This window comes from Mustela lutreola, chromosome 4 (assembly GCF_030435805.1).
Source record: "Mustela lutreola isolate mMusLut2 chromosome 4, mMusLut2.pri, whole genome shotgun sequence".
In the NCBI taxonomy this organism is placed as follows: domain Eukaryota; kingdom Metazoa; phylum Chordata; class Mammalia; order Carnivora; family Mustelidae; genus Mustela; species Mustela lutreola.
Genome location: NC_081293.1, coordinates 16,113,449 through 16,133,999, shown reverse-complemented (window position 1 = coordinate 16,133,999; position 20,551 = coordinate 16,113,449). Strand labels below are relative to the sequence as shown.

The following is a 20,551-nucleotide window of genomic DNA, read 5'->3' as shown; positions in this document are numbered from 1 at the left end:
GAATGGTTGCAGATGCAAGTTCATAAAACAGACAGAAGGAGGTTGTATGAACAATTACCTGCAGCTCCCATTTCTCCTGTGAAATAAAAAAGAGGTAACCTCCTGCCAAGAGTAAATACTGAGGAGAGGGAGACCAGAAGTGTGAACAATGAAGGAATGTCTGGAATAGATGCTTCAAGGTGGGGGAGAGGCTGTGACTAGAAAATACGATAGGATTAGAGGTCATTTAACACTTCCAGTTGAGGTTGCTAACCATGGATGTATCACAGCACCAACCTGAATATGGTGAGGATTTTTAGGAATATTGAGCAGCAGCCTTTGGTACGATATGAAAAAGAAGGTATTTGGATTCAGGCTCAATCCAGGCTCTGCCAGGTGATGTCATGAGTAGAGTTTAGCTAAATGGCTCTACAAGAAGCCAAGGAATAATGTCAGCTCCTGACCTAGCGCTACGATACACACAAAGATACACATATACATATATATCTTTTTAGAAATAAGTACTGTAAGTAGCATAATTTGAACATTAAAGAATGGATTAAGAAACTAAAATCCATTGTTTTATAAATCGCTACTTCAAATACTTAGTGAATATAAACTTTGATTTTTAGAAGCCATAAATAATAGGAACTTCAAAGATAACCCAAAAAGTTCAAATGAAAACAGGAATTTTAAATTTTTTTTAAGGGATTTTAAATTTTTTAGCTAGTAAAATTATAAAATTATTCTTGTTTAATGTAATAATTACATTTAATAACAGAATCTTGAGATAGAATTAAAAAGCCTATTGATTAGCATAAAACACAAGTTGCTTGGTTTATACCTTTGATGCTGCTCCTGTATCTGATCCACAATTTTCACTTTGTCCAATAAATTCTGAATTTCAGCTTTTTGGCGATTAATAATTTCCTTATATTTGGATAACTCATCTTCTGTTCTTAATCGTTCATCTTCTAGACATTTCACCTATCAATATCATAACCAAAGTAGATTATCAACAGTATTTTCTTGTTCCTTAATTACTTCATTAGTGATTATATATTAATAATCCAAGCTAGGGGCTCCGGGTGGCTCGGTAAGTTAAGCATCAGACTCTTGATTTTGGCTCTGGTCCTGATCTCAGGGTTGTGAAACTGCGCCTCACATGGGGATCCATACTGTGTGAGCAGCAGCTTGAGATTCTTTCCTTTTCTTTCCCTCTACCCTCCCCCACCACTCCCATGCCTGTGCACTCGTTCTGGCTCTTGCTTAAAAAAACAAAACAAAAAACAACTAAGCTAAATTCTGGAACAGGATTAATTAATGTGAAGAAAATGTAATGGGACGTTAACAGTCCTGATTAACAGTCCCTGATTTCTTGTGATTTAGTCACAGGAGTTTCAGCGTGTCACATTATTTTTGCTGAATCTCCATATCCTCACCTGAAAACAAGATATACCTTCCCCATCTACCTCAAAGAACTGGCACAGAGAACAAATGGAAAGGCACATGAAGGACACTCTGAAAATTATTAAATGATGGTAAATTCAAGGTGGAAACTTAAAAGCCTATTTCTAAAGAAATACATGATATACAATAATATTTCACATTCATATGAAAAGGAATGCTATTTTTACAATGAACACTATACTAGATTGTTAGAAATTAAAACTGTACAAGACTATACAGGAGAAATATAAAGTCTATTATTTTCTGTCACATAACATTTCTAAAGTCCAACTACCTCACCAATTAATTTGCCGGAAGACTGCCTTGCAGTAGGGGCCCAGGATAAGTGACAAAAAACAGAAAATGTGCTATAAAACAGGAATGTCTGGCAAATACTTCAAAGGGACCAAAGTGAAAGACATTTTCATTTCAACAAAGAGTCCATTTTACTGTTAGGAAATTGGTATTCTACTCTCTGAGTTCTTTCTTTCAGAATGAAAGTGTTTCCCCAACACTTAAAAAAATCAGAAGGAATCTAAAATTAAAGATATTTACCCTTCCTCTGAAACCAAGACTGGAGATTTCCTTACCTTTGTTCTCAGTGTTCGTAGTTCATCCATACCCTCCTTAAACGTCCTCTTCAGATCTTCCAGTTCTTTTATTTTGGCGTGATGCATCTTTTAAAAGGTTTAAAAGAAACCACAAGTCATTATGTACTAAACAAGACCTAAAATTTATTGCCTATTCCTTCAAAAAGGCCTTCAAAGTGGGTGACACCACTCATTCTTTCTCTCCCTCTGTATTTATTGCCCAATTCAGGGTATGTAAAGAACAAAGCCACTCACCTCTAGCTGGTCAGATTTTTCTTGCATTTGTTTTTCAAGTTCTCCTTTTGTGACTCTAAGCTTGGCATCAAGCTCATTGGATTTAATTTCTTCTGACTCCTAATGGCAAGGAAATGAAAATGTGGGGCTGGATTTTTAAAGTTTTATACTTTGGAAAGTGAAGGCGTTCGCAAATTGTGAAATGTATATCTTAGGTATTTAAAAATTACTAGTACTCAAAAGATTTTAAATATGTCAATTCTTCATGAACAAGAATAGCACCTAAGATATATAACATAATACAGAATGGGTTTTAGGTTACACATTTCCTTGTATTCTTCATTCTGCTGATATATTCTAGTGTTTTTATTTGGTTAAAAACTTCTCTAATAAGATCTCTAGTTAAGCTGCAAGTACTTTACCACAGGAAATAACCTGCCATTTATTTAACTGCCCTAGCAAATCCATTCCACACTTCAAATATTACAGATACAAAACATTAATGAAGCAAGAGTACTGACATTTGGTGCAATTTTGTTACTAATCTATTTGAAAAGTTAAGCATACCTGATATGTTTTTATCATATCCTGACAATTTTTTCTTATCTGATCAGCTTCTTCCTTTGCTTGAGTTAGCTTTGTTGTTGTTTCTTTGAGTTTATCTTTGGTTTCCTGCATTGATAAAAAGATAGTGTGAGATAAGAAAAGATACATATTGGTCTCTACCCCAGTCCCTTACACAAAGTTCCTAAACCCCTTGTCATTTCCTAAGTTGTAAGAACACTAAGACCATCTCTTATTGCAGTACTGGTTTTTACCTCTGTTCCTGACACAGGGTTCTTGAAAACCTTGTGATTTCCTGGGTGGCAAGAGTGTCTTTTGTTCTAATGAGGTGCCTGTGGGTAGGCTCCCGCATGCAGGCTGGTCACCAGAAAGACCAACTCATGATTAGCAGTCTGGAATCCAGCTCCCGAAGGAGTTGATGATTGATCATTGATCATTCCTTCATAATAAACCCTCCATAAAATCCCAAAGTATGGGGTTCAGAGAGCTTCCAGGCTGCCAAGTACAACCACGTTGAGAGCGTGATGTACCCTCAACTCCACAGGGACAGAAGAACCTACGCTTGGGACCCTCCCAGACCTTGCTCTATACATAGCTCTTCATTTGGTTGTTCATCTGTATCCTTTATCATACCCTTTAATAACATGATAAATATAAATGCTTCCGAGTTCTTTAAGTAAGTCTTCAAACCCAAAGAGGGGGGTTGCTAGAACTTCTGTTCTATAGCTGGCTACAGGTGCCTGGCCTTGTGGCTGGCATCTGAAGTATGTGCGTGGCAGGGGTCTGGGGGGACCTTCTTGTACGAATGAGCCTTAATCTGTGGGATCCAATGCTATCTCCAGGTGGATGTGTCAGAGTCAAGTGAAACTGTAGGACAGCCAGGCGGTATTGCAGAGAATTCCTTGTGGTAGGGGAAAACCTCCACACGACTGGTGACCAGAAGTGTCAGAAATGAAGTGTTCCTTGTAAAAGTAAACGAGATTCACAGGGAAGAAACACACAGTAGGGAGAACTGGGTTCTTCCCTACACTGGAGAGGGAAAACAGTCTGTCCTCCTCCGTCATAGACAGTGACAAGGTTAAGCCCAGTAATGTGATGATGGTAAGAACAACGACCAGAGTAGTCCTGGCACTGCTACTGAAGGGTTGGATTGTATTCCAGAAATAACAATGCTTCTGACAAAAAACCGAAGTGGATTGTGCAGTTAACCGATAGCCATTAAGTTAAATTTGATAGTTTTCAGTAAATCACTAGAAGTAATTAAGCTGGTAAGACAAGAAGAACAAACTGTTAATAGATCTTCCATAAAGCCATGTGTGAGTGATAACGGCTCACACATAAAATATAATTCTTTGCTTTACAGCCATGGTATCTATTCGAAGATGTCTTTTTTTGGGGGGGGGGGATAGAGAGGGAACACAAGCAGTGGGAGAGGGAGAGGCAGGCTTCTTGCTGACCACTCAGGGCTCAATCCCAGGACCCTGGGATCATGACCTGAGCCAAAGGTAGATGCTTAACAATGGAGCCACCCAGGCACCCTATTCAAAACCGTCTTCTAGATCCATGCTGCAATTTGGTTTCTATTCTTCAACACTCCCCTAAAATATCAAATTTGAAGATTTTCTAGGGATTACTTTCTCATCAAGTTCAATTACTCTCTCTCATTTTCTATTCTTGACTTACTTGCTGCAGTTCTGACCACACCTGACTTGCTGGATATTCTTCCTCTGTTTCTATTACAAGACCACATACTACTGTTTTTCCCCTTTCCATTGTTGTCTTTTCTGCCTCAACTGGCTTTCTGATTCCTGTGGCAATTTTCCAAATAAAGCCCTGCTCTGCAGCTCTTTTTCCACAGTTCTTCAGATCACCCCCCAGTCCCAGGTCCTGGGCTCTCATGTGGATTTGAAATGAGGGTTTAGGTACCACCTCCTAGTAGCTGCCCTTCAGAAAAGGGTAGAAGCTGCTATACTGCCTTCCACAGACAGAGTCCAGGGCAGTCCTGGATCAGAATAATTGATACTCTGTTCTGCAGCTTACATGTTTCCCCCACTGAGGACACAGCTTCTGGACAGCATCTAGCTTAGCACTTGCCACATACTCGTTGTTCATGTGGTATTTGCTGACTCTATGAAAGAATCACTAATACAAGCCTTTGGTCTAGGGAGGCTGGTCTTCCTAAACATCAATACTCATCTCCCATTTTTCCTTTTTTCTTAATGTTCCTCCACTTGGAATGTTTCTCTTCATCTTTTGAACCAGCTAAATTGCATCCATATTCACACACTACTTCTTTTATGTCATTTTTTGGAAAGTCTATCATACAATTAAGTACTTCCAATTGCTGATCCTTTAATCAGAACTTGTGGGTTTTTATTTTCTCTTAAGATTGTATTTATGTGTGAGTCAGTGCATCCAAACGAGCAGGGGGAGTGGGAGAGGGAGAAGCAGACACCCTGCTGAGCAGGGATCCCAAGGTGGTGCTCAATCATAGGACCCTGAGATCATGACCTGAGCTGAAGGCAGCTGCTTAACGACTGAGCCACCCAGGTGCTCCAAATTTATATGGGTTTTTTCCCCCCACTTCTGTATCATCAATAATTAAAACAGCTTGACACACAGTAGGTACTCACTTCATTCACTCAAAAAATAGCAACTGAGAGATTCCTATAATGCAGAATAATTAATAAGTAAATGATTGAATAAAAGAAAAGTTTTGGTTAAGGGACTATGTTTCATTTATTTACTAAGCACCTGCCATATAAGGCACTGTTCTAAGCTTTGAGGAAATATTTAACTGTAAGACAGATAAAATCTCTACTCTCAGAAAGCTGGTATTCTAATGATCATAGATAATACATAAAACACGTAAGTAAAAATATGTTACATTAGATAATGACAAGTGCTAAGGAGTAAAAACAAAGTAAGGGCACAAGAGGGTTTGAGGGAAGGTACGCAAATTTAGAGAGCCAGCGCAAGTGTCACTGAGAGGTGAGAGATGTGTAAAGACCTGAACGAAATGAGCAAGAAAGGGCACCTGGGTGGCTCAGTAGGTTAAGCCTCAGCCTTCGGCTCAGGTTATGGTCTCAGGGAACCTGGGATTGAGCCCTGTATCAGGCTCTCTGCTCAGCACGGAGCCTGCTTCTCCATCTCTCTCTGCCTGCCTCTCTGCCTACTTGTGATCTATCAAATAAATAAAATTTTTTAAAAATCTTAAAGGAAAAAAAAAGAAATGAGCAAGAAGATTTGCTAAGGGACTAGATATGGTGACTGAGAACTGAAGGATAAACCTAAGGTTTCTGGCCCAGGCAACTAAAAGGATGAACTACCATTTATTGAGATGTGGGAGCGATGGAGGGCAGGCACATTACCCACTCTGTTTTACACATGCTCCGTTCAAGATGCCTGTGAGTCACCCAGACACCAGATGTCAAGTAGTCACCTGAATGTAAGAATCTGGAATTCTGTGTAGAAGTTATAAATCTAGGAATCACTAGCACAGTTTTCTATGCTATGTTTTCCTATGTTTAAAGTTACATGTTTTTCAAGTTCACTAATCTTGTCTTCTGCAGCATCTAATCTTCAGTTAATTCTAATATGTTTTTCATCTCACTCAGTGTATCAATCAGGCCTTTTTAAAATCTTCAATGTTTCTCTGTAACAAAGTCATACCTTTATCTATCTTCTTGAATATCTGGAGTATATATATATTTTTTTAATATTTTATTTATTATTTATTTATTTGACAGACAGAGAGAGGATCACAAGTAGACAGAGAAGCAGGCAGAGAGAGGGGGGAAGCAGGCTCCCCACTGAGCAGAAAGCCCGATGCGGGGGCTCGATCCCAGGACCCTGAGATCATGACCTGAGCCGAAGGCAGAGGATCAACCCACTGAGCCACCCAGGTGCCCCTGGAGTATATTTTTTATACCTGTTTTAACATCTTTACCGACTTCTTTCATCTATGTCATTTCTGGCTTTGTTTCTATCAGTTGATTTTTCTTTACTTCTCATTATAGGCTATATTTTCCTGTCTCTTTCCATGTCTGGTAATTTTTTATTGGATATCAGACATTGTGAATTTTATGTTCGTCGGTCCTGGAGATTTCTGCACGCACCTGAGTATTTTGGGCTTTCTTCCAGCTACTCTTTGGGCTATTATGCAAATAAGATCATTATTTGAAACAATCTGATTTGAGGCTTTCTTTCAAAGCTTTGCAAGATGGGTCCATAACAGACTGTAGTCTCAGGCTAATTAGTACTCATTGCTGAAACAACACCCTTCTGAGGGTCACTGGATGCCCCATATTTTAAGAGGGCTTTCTCTTGGCTGGGGAAACAGGAACAGTTCCTACCAGGCCTCTGTGACCCCCTACGGGACTGTTGTCCCTACTCCTTTCTGATCGTTTTTTTTCCACCTCTAACTTTCTCACACATATATACTGATCAGTAAGTAGTGAGCTAAATAAAGAACTGAAGGGAACATACTGCAGCTCTCCAAATCTTCCCCTTCTGTGGTACTCTTCTGCCCGACTTTCTATACTTCCGACTCTGTCTCCTCAATTCCTGGAGATTGCTGGGATCTGTCTGGGTTCCTCTTCTTTTGCTGCAACCTGGAAACTCTCCAAGCATTACATCTTGCTTGCTTTCCTTCATTCAGAGATCACTGCCCTGTCCTGCCTTTGTTGCCCCAAGCCTAAAAATCTTCATTTATTTTCTTCTTCTTCTTCTTTTTTTTTTTTTTTTTAGGTTTTTTAAGGTGGGAGGGTAAACCTAGACCCTGCTATTCCATAATGCAAACACGAGTCATGGGAGAGTTATAGAACTGAACATAGAATACAGTTTTACTAAGTGAAATAATAGCATAGTTAAAGGGAGCCCTAGCTTCTAATAAGTGGGATTTATGAGTTAACCATTTAAGAATGAAGCTATTGTTGACAACGTGATAACTTTCAGAGAACAGCATAAATAATAAGTAGAAGTGCCTTGTTGAAGGAATATATCATAAAATATACCAACCCCTAGTTGCCCATTTGGTCTACAGCATATTACAGTCTCTTACATCCTACCGGTCTGGATACTGTCTTAATATCCCAGACTCTATTCCTCAAGCTTTCTCTGAAGCAGAAATGACTGGCAAGCACCCAGCTCAGTCAAACCACTGTTTACTACCACATCTCTTTCTGGCTGTTATCTATGATCCAGTGAGATTATTTTATCCTGGGACCAAGTAGGTAAATAGGTAGCAACCACTAGGTGAGCAAGTATAGAGGCACACTGGGGGAAGTTCTTTACCACACTCAAAATGAAAGTTTTGGGGTTTTTTTTTTCAATATTTTATTTATTTATTTGACAGAGAGAGAGATCACAAGTAGGCAGATAGGCAGACAGAAAGAGAGAGGGGGAAGCAGGCTCCCCACTGACCAGAGAGCCCAACCCGGGGCTCGATCCCAGGACCCTGGGATCATGACCTGAACTGAAGGCAGAGGCTTTAACCCACTGAGCCACCCAGGTGCCCTGAAAGGCTTTATTTTTATGGGCTAGGTGTTAAAAACACATTTTAGTTTAACTTCCAAGGGAATTTAGGAAGGGGAATAATTGAAATTGTTTCTATTGTTTGACCCAACTGATGATTCTACTAATGACAGAGCTATCCAATCTACTTAGTCTAAGACTTTAATTCTGGTAATCAGACCTGGAGGCCTGATCAGACGTTAATGATCACAATAAATCCAGTAGCCTCCAGAGTCTCAGTATAAACACCTACGACTGGGTGTGTAGGGACTAGAAACTAGAGGATACCTGGAGAAAAATTTAAGAAGAGGAGTCTTGGCTCTTGTCCACATTTTAACAGGTAGCCAACACTGCTTAGTCATTAAATCTTGTATTCTTTGATCCAGAGACTCCTTCTCACATCTATTAGGTAAATACATAAAACAGATAGCCAGGATCTCATTCCAGATACTCTCTGAAAGCGATTACTCTGTCCTCTATGACTTTTAGAGTGTCCATACTATTTAATACAGTGCTGTTCACAGGAGAAAACCCAATAAAACACTTGCTGGTTAATAAATGCCTTTAAAAAGAATTGGTAAAGGCATGCCTGGGTGGTTCAGTTGGTTAAGCAGCTAACTCTCTTTTTTTTTTTTTTTTTTTAAGATTTTATTTATTTATTTGACAGAGAGAGATCACAAGTAGTCGGAGAGGCAGGCAGAGAGAGAGAGAGGGAAGCAGGCTCCCTGCTAAGCAGAGAGCCCGATGCGGGACTTGATCCCAGGACCCTGAGATCATGACCTGAGCCGAAGGCAGCGGCTTAACCACTGAGCCACCCAGGCGCCCCAGCAGCTAACTCTTGATTTCAGCTCAGGTCATGGACTCAGGGTCCTGGGATCAAGATCTAATTTGGGCTCAATACTTGAAAGAGAGTCTGCTTGAGGATTCTCTCTCCCTCTCTCTCTGCCCCTCCCCACTGAATGCACACTTTCTCTAAAATAAAAGAAATCTTTTTAAAAAATGTAAACGTGCAAACAAAAAAAGAACTGGTAAATTTCTAATTTTCACATACTAGGGCAATATGCTTGCTATTTTCACTTTCTAGCAATCCATACAATGTAACCTTAGTATGTCAGTCTTTTTTTTTTTTTTTTAGTATGTCAGTCTTAAGACATTTGTCTTAACCTACTTACAGAGTATCTGGTTTCATCTGACCTGAAAGTCGTTATTAAATATCTATTATCACCCATTTATTAATACATATGGTCACAGAAGACCAAATTTTAGTCTTTCACTCTCCAATGCTAGCATTCTAATAGGTTTCAGGATCCTGTCTCTTAGGGCTATAGATGATGAGGAGAAAAGTGCCACAGATATTAGATATGACCCAGTATTATGTTCTGATCTTGAAGGAAATCAGGTAGTTTAGAAATTATTATCATACTGCAGAACTGGGAGTTTTAGTTCTTCATTGTGTAACTGAAAGTAAAGGAAAATTTTAAATGATTTATAGCCCTATGGGAACTGCAAGGATTTTTGCCTTTACTCCCTTCTGACAATTCCTTCCCCAATATTTGGTAGAGATCAGCAGTCAGTCCAGAACTTGAGGAGAGCTACTGTTCTCTATTCTTTGATTACTGTCAACACAGACATTTCTCCCTATAGTTTTCTGTGATAATATCTGATAATATTATATGCAAAAATGTCCAAATGTTATTAACAATTCTGCTGACTTAGAAGTATTTAATGAGGGGCATTTGGGTAGTACAGTGGGTTGAGCCTCTGCCTTTGGCTCGGGTCACGATCTCAGGGTCCTGGGATCAAGCCCCACATCGGGCTCCCTGCTCAGCGGAGAGCCTGCTTCTCCCCCTCTCTCTGACTTCTGTTCTGCTTACTTGTGATCTCTCTCTGTCAAATAAATAAATAAAAATCTTAAAAAAAAAAAAAAAGATTAGGTTGAAGGAAACATTAAAAAAAAGTATTTACTGAGATAATCTATGATTATGATTTGAAACAATACCATTAGCCCTATTTTTGAAAACTTGGGAGCTGTTATAACATTGCTCTTCTACTTAAATATTTCAGAGTTGTTCTTTTCCTTCACATTCTATCATCTTCAGATTTTTATTAATTCTTATACAAGTTCAGTTAGTGCTTAAAATGGCACAAGGTACCAGCCTTTATGATCATTTTTCATTACATTACTTTTTTTTAATGATATTCATTAGGCATAATACCAATAGAATTATATTTATAATAAACAGATATGGAAACACTCTTTTAGCATCACTGATATTTTTTAAATTTCCAGAGTTTGCTTTCTATTTTGACAACCTACAGACTCTCCTCTTTCCCCCAAATTTCTGACAATGTGTAATATAAAATACAGATACCAAGAATTGCTTAAAGAACAAAGTCAGTTTTGGAATTGTAAATAATGAATGATAAAATTTAGTATTTTTTTTTACAATTTATGACAAAATATAACATTCTAATTTAAGATGTAAATCACACAAGGAAATATCTTTTCACAATCACCAAACATTTAAGCCCAATCTATCCCATAGAAGTCACTAAATTAAGCTTTATGCCTTATTATCTTTACTGCATTTGCTTTTTTTAATTTTTTTTTAAAGATTTTATTTATTTATTTGACAGAGAGAGACCACAAGTAGGCAGACAGGCAGGCAGAGAGAGAGAGAGGAGGAAGCAAGCACCCCGCCGAGCAGAGAGCCCGATGCGGGACTCGATCCCAGGACCCCGAGACCATGACCTGAGCCGAAGGCAGCGGCCCAACCCACTGAGCCACCCAGGCGCCCCTGCATTTGCTTTTTAAAAGATTTATTCATTTTAGAGAGAAAGTGCATGTCCACGCACGCAGGGGTCAGGCAGAGGGAGAGGGAGAGAGAGTCTCACGCAGACTTCGAGCTGAGCATGAAGCCTGATATGGGGTTCTACCTCCTGACCCTGAGGATCACAGCCTGAGATGAAATCAAGAGTCCATCACTTAACTGACTGAGCCCCCCAGGTGCCCCTGCATTTGCTCTTAAAACTGGTTCTGATAATTTTTCCACTGCATTACAATACTTACCTTGTGTGAATCCATTTCTGCTTTTAATTTGTTTTGTGCCCATTTTACTTTAATGACATGAGAGTTGATATCTTCCTTTAATTTGTCAATTTCTCTGGTGAGTCTAGTAGCTTCACTTTCCTAAAACAATATCACTAGGTCATGTTTTTTCATTTAAACCATCAATCAATTACTTGTTTATCTTTTATACCTCCTCAAAATAATCAGTTTAATAACACTACATTTGAGGGTTAGCATACTATGACCACCATAAACCTAATTCAAAGTTCAAATGATAGGAGAGTAGCAAAACCCTAAATCCAATCAATAGACATAAGATGGTTAACATTTATTTCAAACAACTAGATATGTTGCAAGAACAAGTACACCTTTATGATTCTTCTCACTGGCTGGCATTAAGGTGAAATACAAATTAAATTTTTCTAGAATTCCTGAGAACAATGACAACATTCCTGGACTAAAAGTTAATTAATAAAAAAAATAACATTATCAAGAAATGATAATTGACTAGAAATAAGACCATGCCATGAGGCTGCTAGTTAAGAGCAAGGACTCTGGAATGCTCAGTAATTAAATTTCTTTGGGAAGCATTTAAAGAGAACATGTTTTTCCTTAAAAAAAAAAAAAAAATTCTATTCTATGATAAATAAGTGTTACATTAAGATTCCAATCAAAATACACGGTTCTCACTGAAAAACTCTTCATATCTTGATCCTACTATGTATGTATTTTACCAAAATAAAATGTTCTTTTGGAGCAGAAACTCATTTCTTCAATAGATAGATATTAAAAGAAAGTTTTTAAAAACTATCAAGAAAAAGTTATTTAATAAACAACATGTATCGATATCTCATTTTTCCCAGCAAAAACCTTTTCAAAACATGTAACAAGATACTAAATTAGATGCTAAATAATATAAATTATAATATAAATATATATTAAAAATATAAAAATATATCAAATATATCAAACATAAAATATAAATATGTAATATAATATAAATAATAAGACCCTAAAGCATTCATGTTCTCAGAAGGTAAATTAACAAAAACAACTTTATGTGTAATAGTGAATTTAACCACATAGTTATGATAAGGAAAAGCAAAAAGAATAAATTTCAACTCAGTACACCACCACAATTTATACCTTTGTCTCATACAGCTGGTGCAACCGTCCTTTCTCCTGAGAAAGCTGCTTAATTTTGTTAGTGTTTTTCTCAGATTCTTTATTCGCATCTCTGAGTTTTCTTTCAAGTATCTCTTTTTCCTTTCGAAGATCTAAAGATTCCTTCTCCCCTCTTACGTACTTCATTACCATTGCTTCTTTTTCCTGGCGTGCCTCTTCACATTTTTTGTTGGCCTTTGAAAAATATCCAGCATTAATAAAAATTTTTTAGAAACCAAAATAAAAAATATTTTTTGTAATATTACCAATGTATTTTCTGTTTTTTGCACAACATTCCTAGGACGTGTGTCATGAAATTTTTTAATGAAAGGAAAGATTAAAAATCACAGGAAAATGATACAGTGAACAAATTAGTATCACTAATACTTGTTTTTACTTTTTTTTTTTTCTTTTTTTTTTTACTTTGGCTGACATAGTTGGTACTTTCTGTTTACTCCTCCAGATCTACTTTTCTACTCTTCCTATCCCACACTATGCTTTGGGAAGATGGCTACCATGGACTGTATCAATAAGGTTCCTTGCCCCTGTAACTTCCAGCCAGTCAAAAAGAAGGCACCAGTACAGACCAAGAGTGAGATCTGGCTCCTCCAAAATCACAACAGGTTGGCTCAAGGCCACTGATGAAGTCAGGTGCCTTTACCATACAATTAGCCACTCTGAGTAGCACTACCTGTTCCCTCTCCTTATTCCTTTAGCTCAAAGAGTAACAATGGCTTCTCAAGCACCACAGGACCCTGCATTTTTCCCTTTGGGCCCCCTATACCTTATCTATACCTTTTGTAAAGAGTCCTTTAATTAAATTTTCAAATCAGCAGTTTCTGTTTTCTGTCAGGACCCTGACTGTATGGCTGACAACTCCTAAAATCTAAAAAATCTTAGCTCCCTTGCAAAAAGTAAGTAACTATATGCTAATTAACCATTTGACTTCATGTATATGAAAAACTTTCTAAAGTATTTTACTTAATGGGGTGCCTGGGAGGCTCACTGGTTAAGTGTAGGTTCATGATCTCAGGGTTCTGGGACTGAGCCCACATAGGCGGGCTCCCTGCTCAGCAGGGGGTCTGCTTCTTCCTCTCTGTCTCTTCCTCCCTCATGTGCTCTCTCGCTCAAATAAATAAAATCTCTAAAAAAGAAAAAATAAAAAGTATTTCACTTAATAAAAAAATATCTAATTGGACTAAATGTGACATCTATATACTCTTAAAATTCTGTTTTCTAAATGTGACATCTATACACTTAAAATTCTGTTTTAATATAAGCTGATACTCCATATTCTGAAGTTCTATGCAATGAAACTTTTACAGAAAACCCTTCATTTAACTACATTTAAATTCACAATTTGCAAATATGATGGAGCACATATTTACATTATAAAAGATAGAACCTTAAACTTTAGGGATTTTCAATGGTATCTAGTAATAAATGCCAACTGATGCTATAACTGAATTGAAGATGGTAAAATGTTAAGAGAATGTAGGAAAAGCTCCCATGCTCTGATGAAAACTGAAAATAATGTCTCAGGAAGTTTCCTATAAAGCTGATGAGCATATCCAGTCAACACAGAATACTATACATAGAAGTACCTTTTTAAATTGTACAATTGGGATTTTCCCCCCACTGAAATAGCTTACTAATTTTCTAGAGAAATTAAGGGAAACACTGGAATAGGAACGTCAGAGATCCCTGAGGATTTCACAATGTAATTGTGAGCAAGGACTGAGAAAACTGTACTGGAACTGGTTTAAAGAATTAGCTATGTTTTTTAGATAACTGAATAGCTATCTTTAGAAAAGGTAATTAATTATAACATCAAATTAAAAAGAAGTCTGGATTCATAGGCTGATGCTCAGAAACATACTGGCTTTTAGAAATAAGGTAAGTTGTGGTTTCTGTCCCAGAAGGGCTCACTCCCCAGTGTTAACAACATATAAACAAAACATCTACACATTACATGCACAACATATATACATAAAATGTACAAAGAAATGCGAAAATGCCTAAAGGTATAAAATAGCATGACTTTCTAGAGGATACCAAGACATTCTGTAGGATTTAATTTTGGCCTGTTAGTTGGGACTGGGGAGGAAGTAGTTTGAAATAGACTAGTACAGATTAAATCTTCAAAGGAAGAAGGGCTCCTCTTATTGTGCTAATGAGTTGAAATTTTATCCAATAGGCAACGGGAAGCCAAAAGATTTATAAAATGGAAACTTTTATTAAATGTATGTTTTAGTAAGATAACTGGGGGCAGGATGGAGGCATCACTGAAATTGAGAGGCAGAAAAACCAGAAAAGGGACAGATAAAGTAAAATATCACAAGGTTCTTGACTATAGCAGGGATGTCCTGTTACTCAGTCATCCATGGATCAGCTGCAAAGGAATAACCTGGAGTAAAAGTTCATGTTTCTAGGTTTCAACTCAAACAATGGCAGCACCTGCCTCCCAGAACTGCTGGAGTACTGACGATACAGTAACTACTACTTAAGCTTCCACAGAAAGTCAGTCCATTTACCATACAGATAAAGGAAGAAGAGCCAGTAAATCTTTGGATTTGACCAGCTTAAGACATATACCATTGATTTGGAAGAACATAAAGAAAGCATAATAAGATAATCAACAGGATTCAACAGCCGGTTAAAATTAAAATAATGAAATATGGCAGATAAACTATCCCCATCAAAACACCAAAAGTTTTAGATGAAATATAAGAAACATCCTTTTGGTTTTTTTTAAGATTCATTTATTTGAGAGACAGGGAGACCATGCACACACGTGCGGGGGAGGGGCAGATGGAGAGGGAGAGAAGCACTCCCCACTGAGCCTGGAACCCACTGGAGGCTCCATCCCACAATCTCACATCCGTGAGACTACAATGTGAGATGAAACCAAGAGTAGGACACTCAACTGACTGAACCACCCAGGCGCCCCACAAACATCCTTTTAATAAACAGTTGAGCTCTCAAGAAAGTATGAGAAACTCCCCAGGGCCAAAGAAGCTAGAGGAACCAGGAATCCAGAATGGAATGCTACGCGCCTGAACTCTTCATTGCCCTGCAGACATTTCTCAATACCAGGCCATGGGGAGATAAAGGGAACATGCCATAAATTCCCTGAGAATTTATAAATTTATACCCTTGTAAGTCTGAGGTTCAAATTCATTCTACCTATCTAGTCTGAGAAATGGAAAAACTTCAAGCTGGAAAATTAAACTGGGGAATGTACTGTGTGTGTGTGTGTGTGTGTGTGTGTGTGTGTAAATATGCACACTCATACTTGGAATCTATTTCTAAGTAAAATTTATAAGGTTTGGTGACTCTACGTGAAGGATAAACTAGTGTTCATTTTGCTATTCCTTTACCTTTTTATGGGCTTGAAAACTCAAAAAGTTGAGAGGAAAAGGTAGGGGTAAAAAAGAAGGAAGGAGATGTAGAAATATTTAAATGAAATAATCTCGAAAATCTACATAATAATACCCACCTCTTAGCATCATTGTGAAGATGAAATAAATTGCAAAGTGTTTTTTAAACAAGGCCTGGCACATAGCTAAATCTCAAAATATTAGCCTCTATTAGTAACTTCACCTAAATTCTTCATCATTATAGAAGCAACAGTTACATAGTGGTGAATGCAACATGTAGGCCATTTTTTTAAAAGGAGTGGAATGAAGGAGTAAATCCGGGAATACATACATGCTTGTCTACGCAACAAACATTTGGGGAAGAACACACAGGAAAGTGGCAGCAATGGATACCTCTGGGAAGGGGGAAAATGGAAGAAAAGGTTTGGAAGAAGACTCATTTTTTAACTCTTTGAGTTGTTACGGTGTATATCCAACTACTATTCTGTTTTTATTCTAAAACAAACTTCAAAGAATATACTGTTTAAAAAGCTTACCAATTGGTTCTAGTTAGCGGCTATTTTTGAGTTTACTGACATCGTAAGGTCTCATCTTATTTCTCTTCAGTTAGTACAAAAAGTTTGAGAACTAATAGCATAGGTTTGAAATAATCATATTGAAAAGAATCACTGAAATAAAGGTTGAGGTTCATCTGTTTCCTAAAGTCCTTCCAGAAAGCTACTTATGGGGCACCAGGGTGGCTCAGTCGGTTAAATGTCTGCCTTGAGGTCAGGTCATAATCCCAGGGTCCTGGGATTGAGTCCCACATTAGGCTCCCTGCTCATGGGAGAGCCTGCTTCTCCTTTTCCCTCTGCTGCTCTGCCTTCTTGTGCTATCTCTCCATCAAATAAATAAATAAAATCTTTAAAAAAAAAAAAAAAAAGGAAAGAAAGCTACCTATGATAGTAGCTTCAGGGTAGAGAGGACAGGATCCATCTCATTAACAGTGTTAGCAGTCAGTTAATACTTTCTGATTCAATTCACCATAAAGACGAACAGTTGTCAGGCATGGTGCTAGGAAATGAAGATGACTAAGATTACACACTTAAGGAGGTGTTCAGGGGAAGCTCTGTCGTTGAGCATCTGCCTTTGGCTCAAGGCATGACCTCAGGATCCTGAGATTGGGGCCTTGGCCTCCGGCTCCCTGCTCAGCTGGGAGTCTGATTCTTCCCTCTGTACTGCCCCTGCCCCCTCCAGCTCCTGCTTCCACATGAGGCGCTGTCTTAAAATCTTAGGGGGGAAGAAAAAAGGAGGCTCTCAGGTAATAATAGTAACAAAAACAGTGTTTAAATGATCTCTTCTGATGCAGCCATCAAAAGAAATAAAATCTTGCCATTTGCGATGACGTGGATGGAACTAGAGGGTATTATGCTTAGCGAAATAAGTCAATTGGAGAAAGACAATGATCATATGATCTCCCTGATATGGGGACGTGGAGATGCAACATGGGGGGTTGGAAAAGAATAAATGCAACAAGATGGGATCAGGAGGGAGACAAACCATAAGAGAGGGTGGTGGGGTTATGCACACTGGGGACGGTATGTGCTATGGTGAGTGCTGTGAAGTGTGTAAACCTGGCAATTCACAGACCTGTACCCCTGGGGCCTAATAATACATTATATGTTAATTTTTAAAAAAATGATCTCTTCTGAAATCCATATATACCAACTCAAAAAGATGATCAAGGTGTATTAAGTAGAGGGAAAAAAACCCCGAAAAGATGCAAAGTAAGATTCCAATCAAGTAGGAGGAGAGTAAGTATATGAATACATACACAAAAGCTTGTGGGACTTATACATGTATATGTACTAAAATACATAAACAAAATACCAATAATTGGCCCCGGAACAAGGAATGGAATAGCAAGGATTTGGGTGTAGGAAGAGAGAAGTACAAATGAAGGAGGATTTTCACTTTTTGTTCTGTATACTTCCTTATTTTTTTATCTTTTGAAGATTTTATTTTGACACAGAAAAGAGAGAGAGAGAGAGAATGTGCACAAGCAGGGGGAACAGCAGAGAGAGAGGAGAAAGCAGGCTCTCCGCTGAGCAGGGAGCCTGATGCGGGACTGGATCCCAGGACCCTGGGATCATGATCTGATCTGAAGGCAGATGCTTAACTGACTGAGCCACCCAGCACCTCTGAATGCTTCCTTAATTTATTAAAAATATTTTTGTAATTAGCACATATTTATGTATTGCTTTAGCATTTTAAGAAAGATTAATTACCTATTCTATACCACTGATACCCAAAACAGTCTAACAGATTAGTTTATATTAAACAAGAAAAAAATCACCAGAATATAAAGTTAATAATGGTAATAATTTGAAAAATACCTGTTCCATCCGATGGGCCATCTCTTTATGCAACTGCTGAACTGCATTTTTAGCTGCGATGTCTTGAGCTATTAGTTTATCTTTGGAAATTTTAACTTCTTTACTAAGTTCTTCTATTCTTGATTCTAACTGTAGAGAAAATTATTTCCATATTATTTTTATAGCTATACCAAACAGACCACCAATACTTCAAATAAATATAAACAAAGAAAGAGAACACAGAGAACATACACCTCAAACAGAAATCAAAAGTAAATGGTAGTATAATGCTTCTGAATCTCATCAGAACTAAGGCAGTATAAAGCTGATGCAGATTCTGATAAGATGGACATGGTAAGCTCTAGAACAATCACTACGGATATAACTCAAAAAAATATAGTGAAAATATGAAAGAAATTCAAATGTTACATATTTACTTAATACAAAAGAAAGCAGTAAGGGAGGGACAGAGGAGCAAAACAGACATGAGACATAGAAAAAAAGGCAAACATAAATGTACTGTCAGTAACAACATTAGATTGTATTAAATAACCATATCAAAGGCAGAGATTGTCAGACTAGAGTAAAAAAAACAAGATCCAACAATACACCATCTATTTGTAAGACATGCCTTAGCTTCAAAGATACAGATCAAAGAAAAAGGATGGAAAAAGATACAGCAAGCAAGTAACCACCATAAAAAAATAGGAGTGGCTCTACTAATATACAAAATAAACCACAAAAAAAATGTTACCAGAGAGAGGAATATTTCTTAATGATTAAATGGTTAACTTATAATAATTCTAAGTATATATGTACCTAATAATACAGCACTAAAATACATGAACCAAAAAGTGACAGAAATGAAGGAGGTGATTCATAGTTGGGAATCTTTCAATAATGAACAGAACTAGACAGAAGATTGACAAGCAAATAGAGGAAACTTGAGGCAAAACTATGAAACAACTGACCTAACACGTGCAACATTACACCCAACAAGTGGGAGAATACACATGCTCATCAAGTACACGTGGAATATTCTCTAGGACCAAACATATGCTAGGTCATAAAATAAACCTCAATAAACCCAAAAGATTGATATCTATGGACTCTGGGGAGGGTATGTGCTATGGTGAGTGATGTGAACTGTGTAAGACTGATGATTAATAGGCCTGTACCCCTGGGGCAAATAATACATTATATGTTAATCAAAAAAAAAAAAAGACTGAAACTTTATAATGTATGTTCTTTAACCACAATGAAATGAAACTAGAATCAGAAGCAGCAAGAAATATGAGAAATTCACAAATATGTAAAAATCAAACAACACTTCAATAAATGGGAGAAATCATAAGGAAAATTAGAAAATATGAAGAAATTAGAAATAGAAAGATACAACATACTGAAACTTAGGGGATGTATCTAAAGCAGTGCTTAGAGGGAAATTTATAGCTAAAAACACCTATATTAAAAAGAAGAAAGCTCTCAAATCAGTAACTCAAACTTTCCTCTTAAGGTACTGGAAAAAGAAAAGCAAACTAAACCTAAAGTCAGCAAGAGGAAGGAAAAATAATAAATACTAGAATGAAAATTAAATAGAAAATAGAAAAATGGAAAATTCAACAAAATGGTTCTTTGAAAAGACTGACAAAATTGACAAGACTTTAGGTAAAAAAGGGGGTGGGGGAAGACTCAAATTTCTAGAATGGAAATAAAAGAGGGACATACTGACCTTACAGAAATAAAAACAGTATAAATGAATACTACAGCCAATTTAACCTGGATAAAATAAAAGGACAATTCCTAGAAGGACAAAACTACCGAAATGGCTCAAGAAGAGACAGAAAATCTGAGCAGACCTGTTAAGTAAAGAGATTTAATTAGTGGGTTGCCTGGGTGGCTCAGTTGGTTGGGCCTCTGACTTCTGCGCAGGTCATGATCCCAGGGTCCTGGGATCAAGCCCCACGTAGGGCTCTGCTCAGCAGGGAGCCTGCTTCCCTTCCTCTCTCTGCCTACTTGTGATCCCTGTCTGTCAAATAAATAAATAAAATCTTAAAAAAAGAGAGAGAGAGATTTAATTAGTAAAACAAAACAAAACAAAACAAAAAAACTACCAAGAAACAGTCAAGCCCAGGAGACGCCACAGATAAATTCTACCACACATTTAAAGAATACCAATTCTTTTTTTAAGACTTTATTTTTAAGTAATCTCTATACCTAACACAGGACTCAAACTCATGATCCCAAGATCAA

General features: G+C 37.5%; 1 protein-coding gene across 1 annotated transcript in view; it reads right to left on the bottom strand.

The window, feature by feature from the left end:
• The window catches only part of CCDC186 (coiled-coil domain containing 186), a 53,092-nt gene that overhangs the window by 14,169 nt on the left and 18,372 nt on the right, over positions 1-20,551 (bottom strand). Inside the window, exons 4-10 of the mRNA XM_059173121.1 lie at positions 18,320-18,448; positions 12,547-12,759; positions 11,401-11,520; positions 2,820-2,924; positions 2,274-2,372; positions 2,019-2,105; positions 824-966 (exon numbers count right to left, since the gene is read on the bottom strand). Of these exons, the coding sequence (XP_059029104.1) occupies positions 824-966; positions 2,019-2,105; positions 2,274-2,372; positions 2,820-2,924; positions 11,401-11,520; positions 12,547-12,759; positions 18,320-18,448 (896 nt within the window). The remainder of the gene's footprint in view (positions 1-823; positions 967-2,018; positions 2,106-2,273; positions 2,373-2,819; positions 2,925-11,400; positions 11,521-12,546; positions 12,760-18,319; positions 18,449-20,551) is intronic.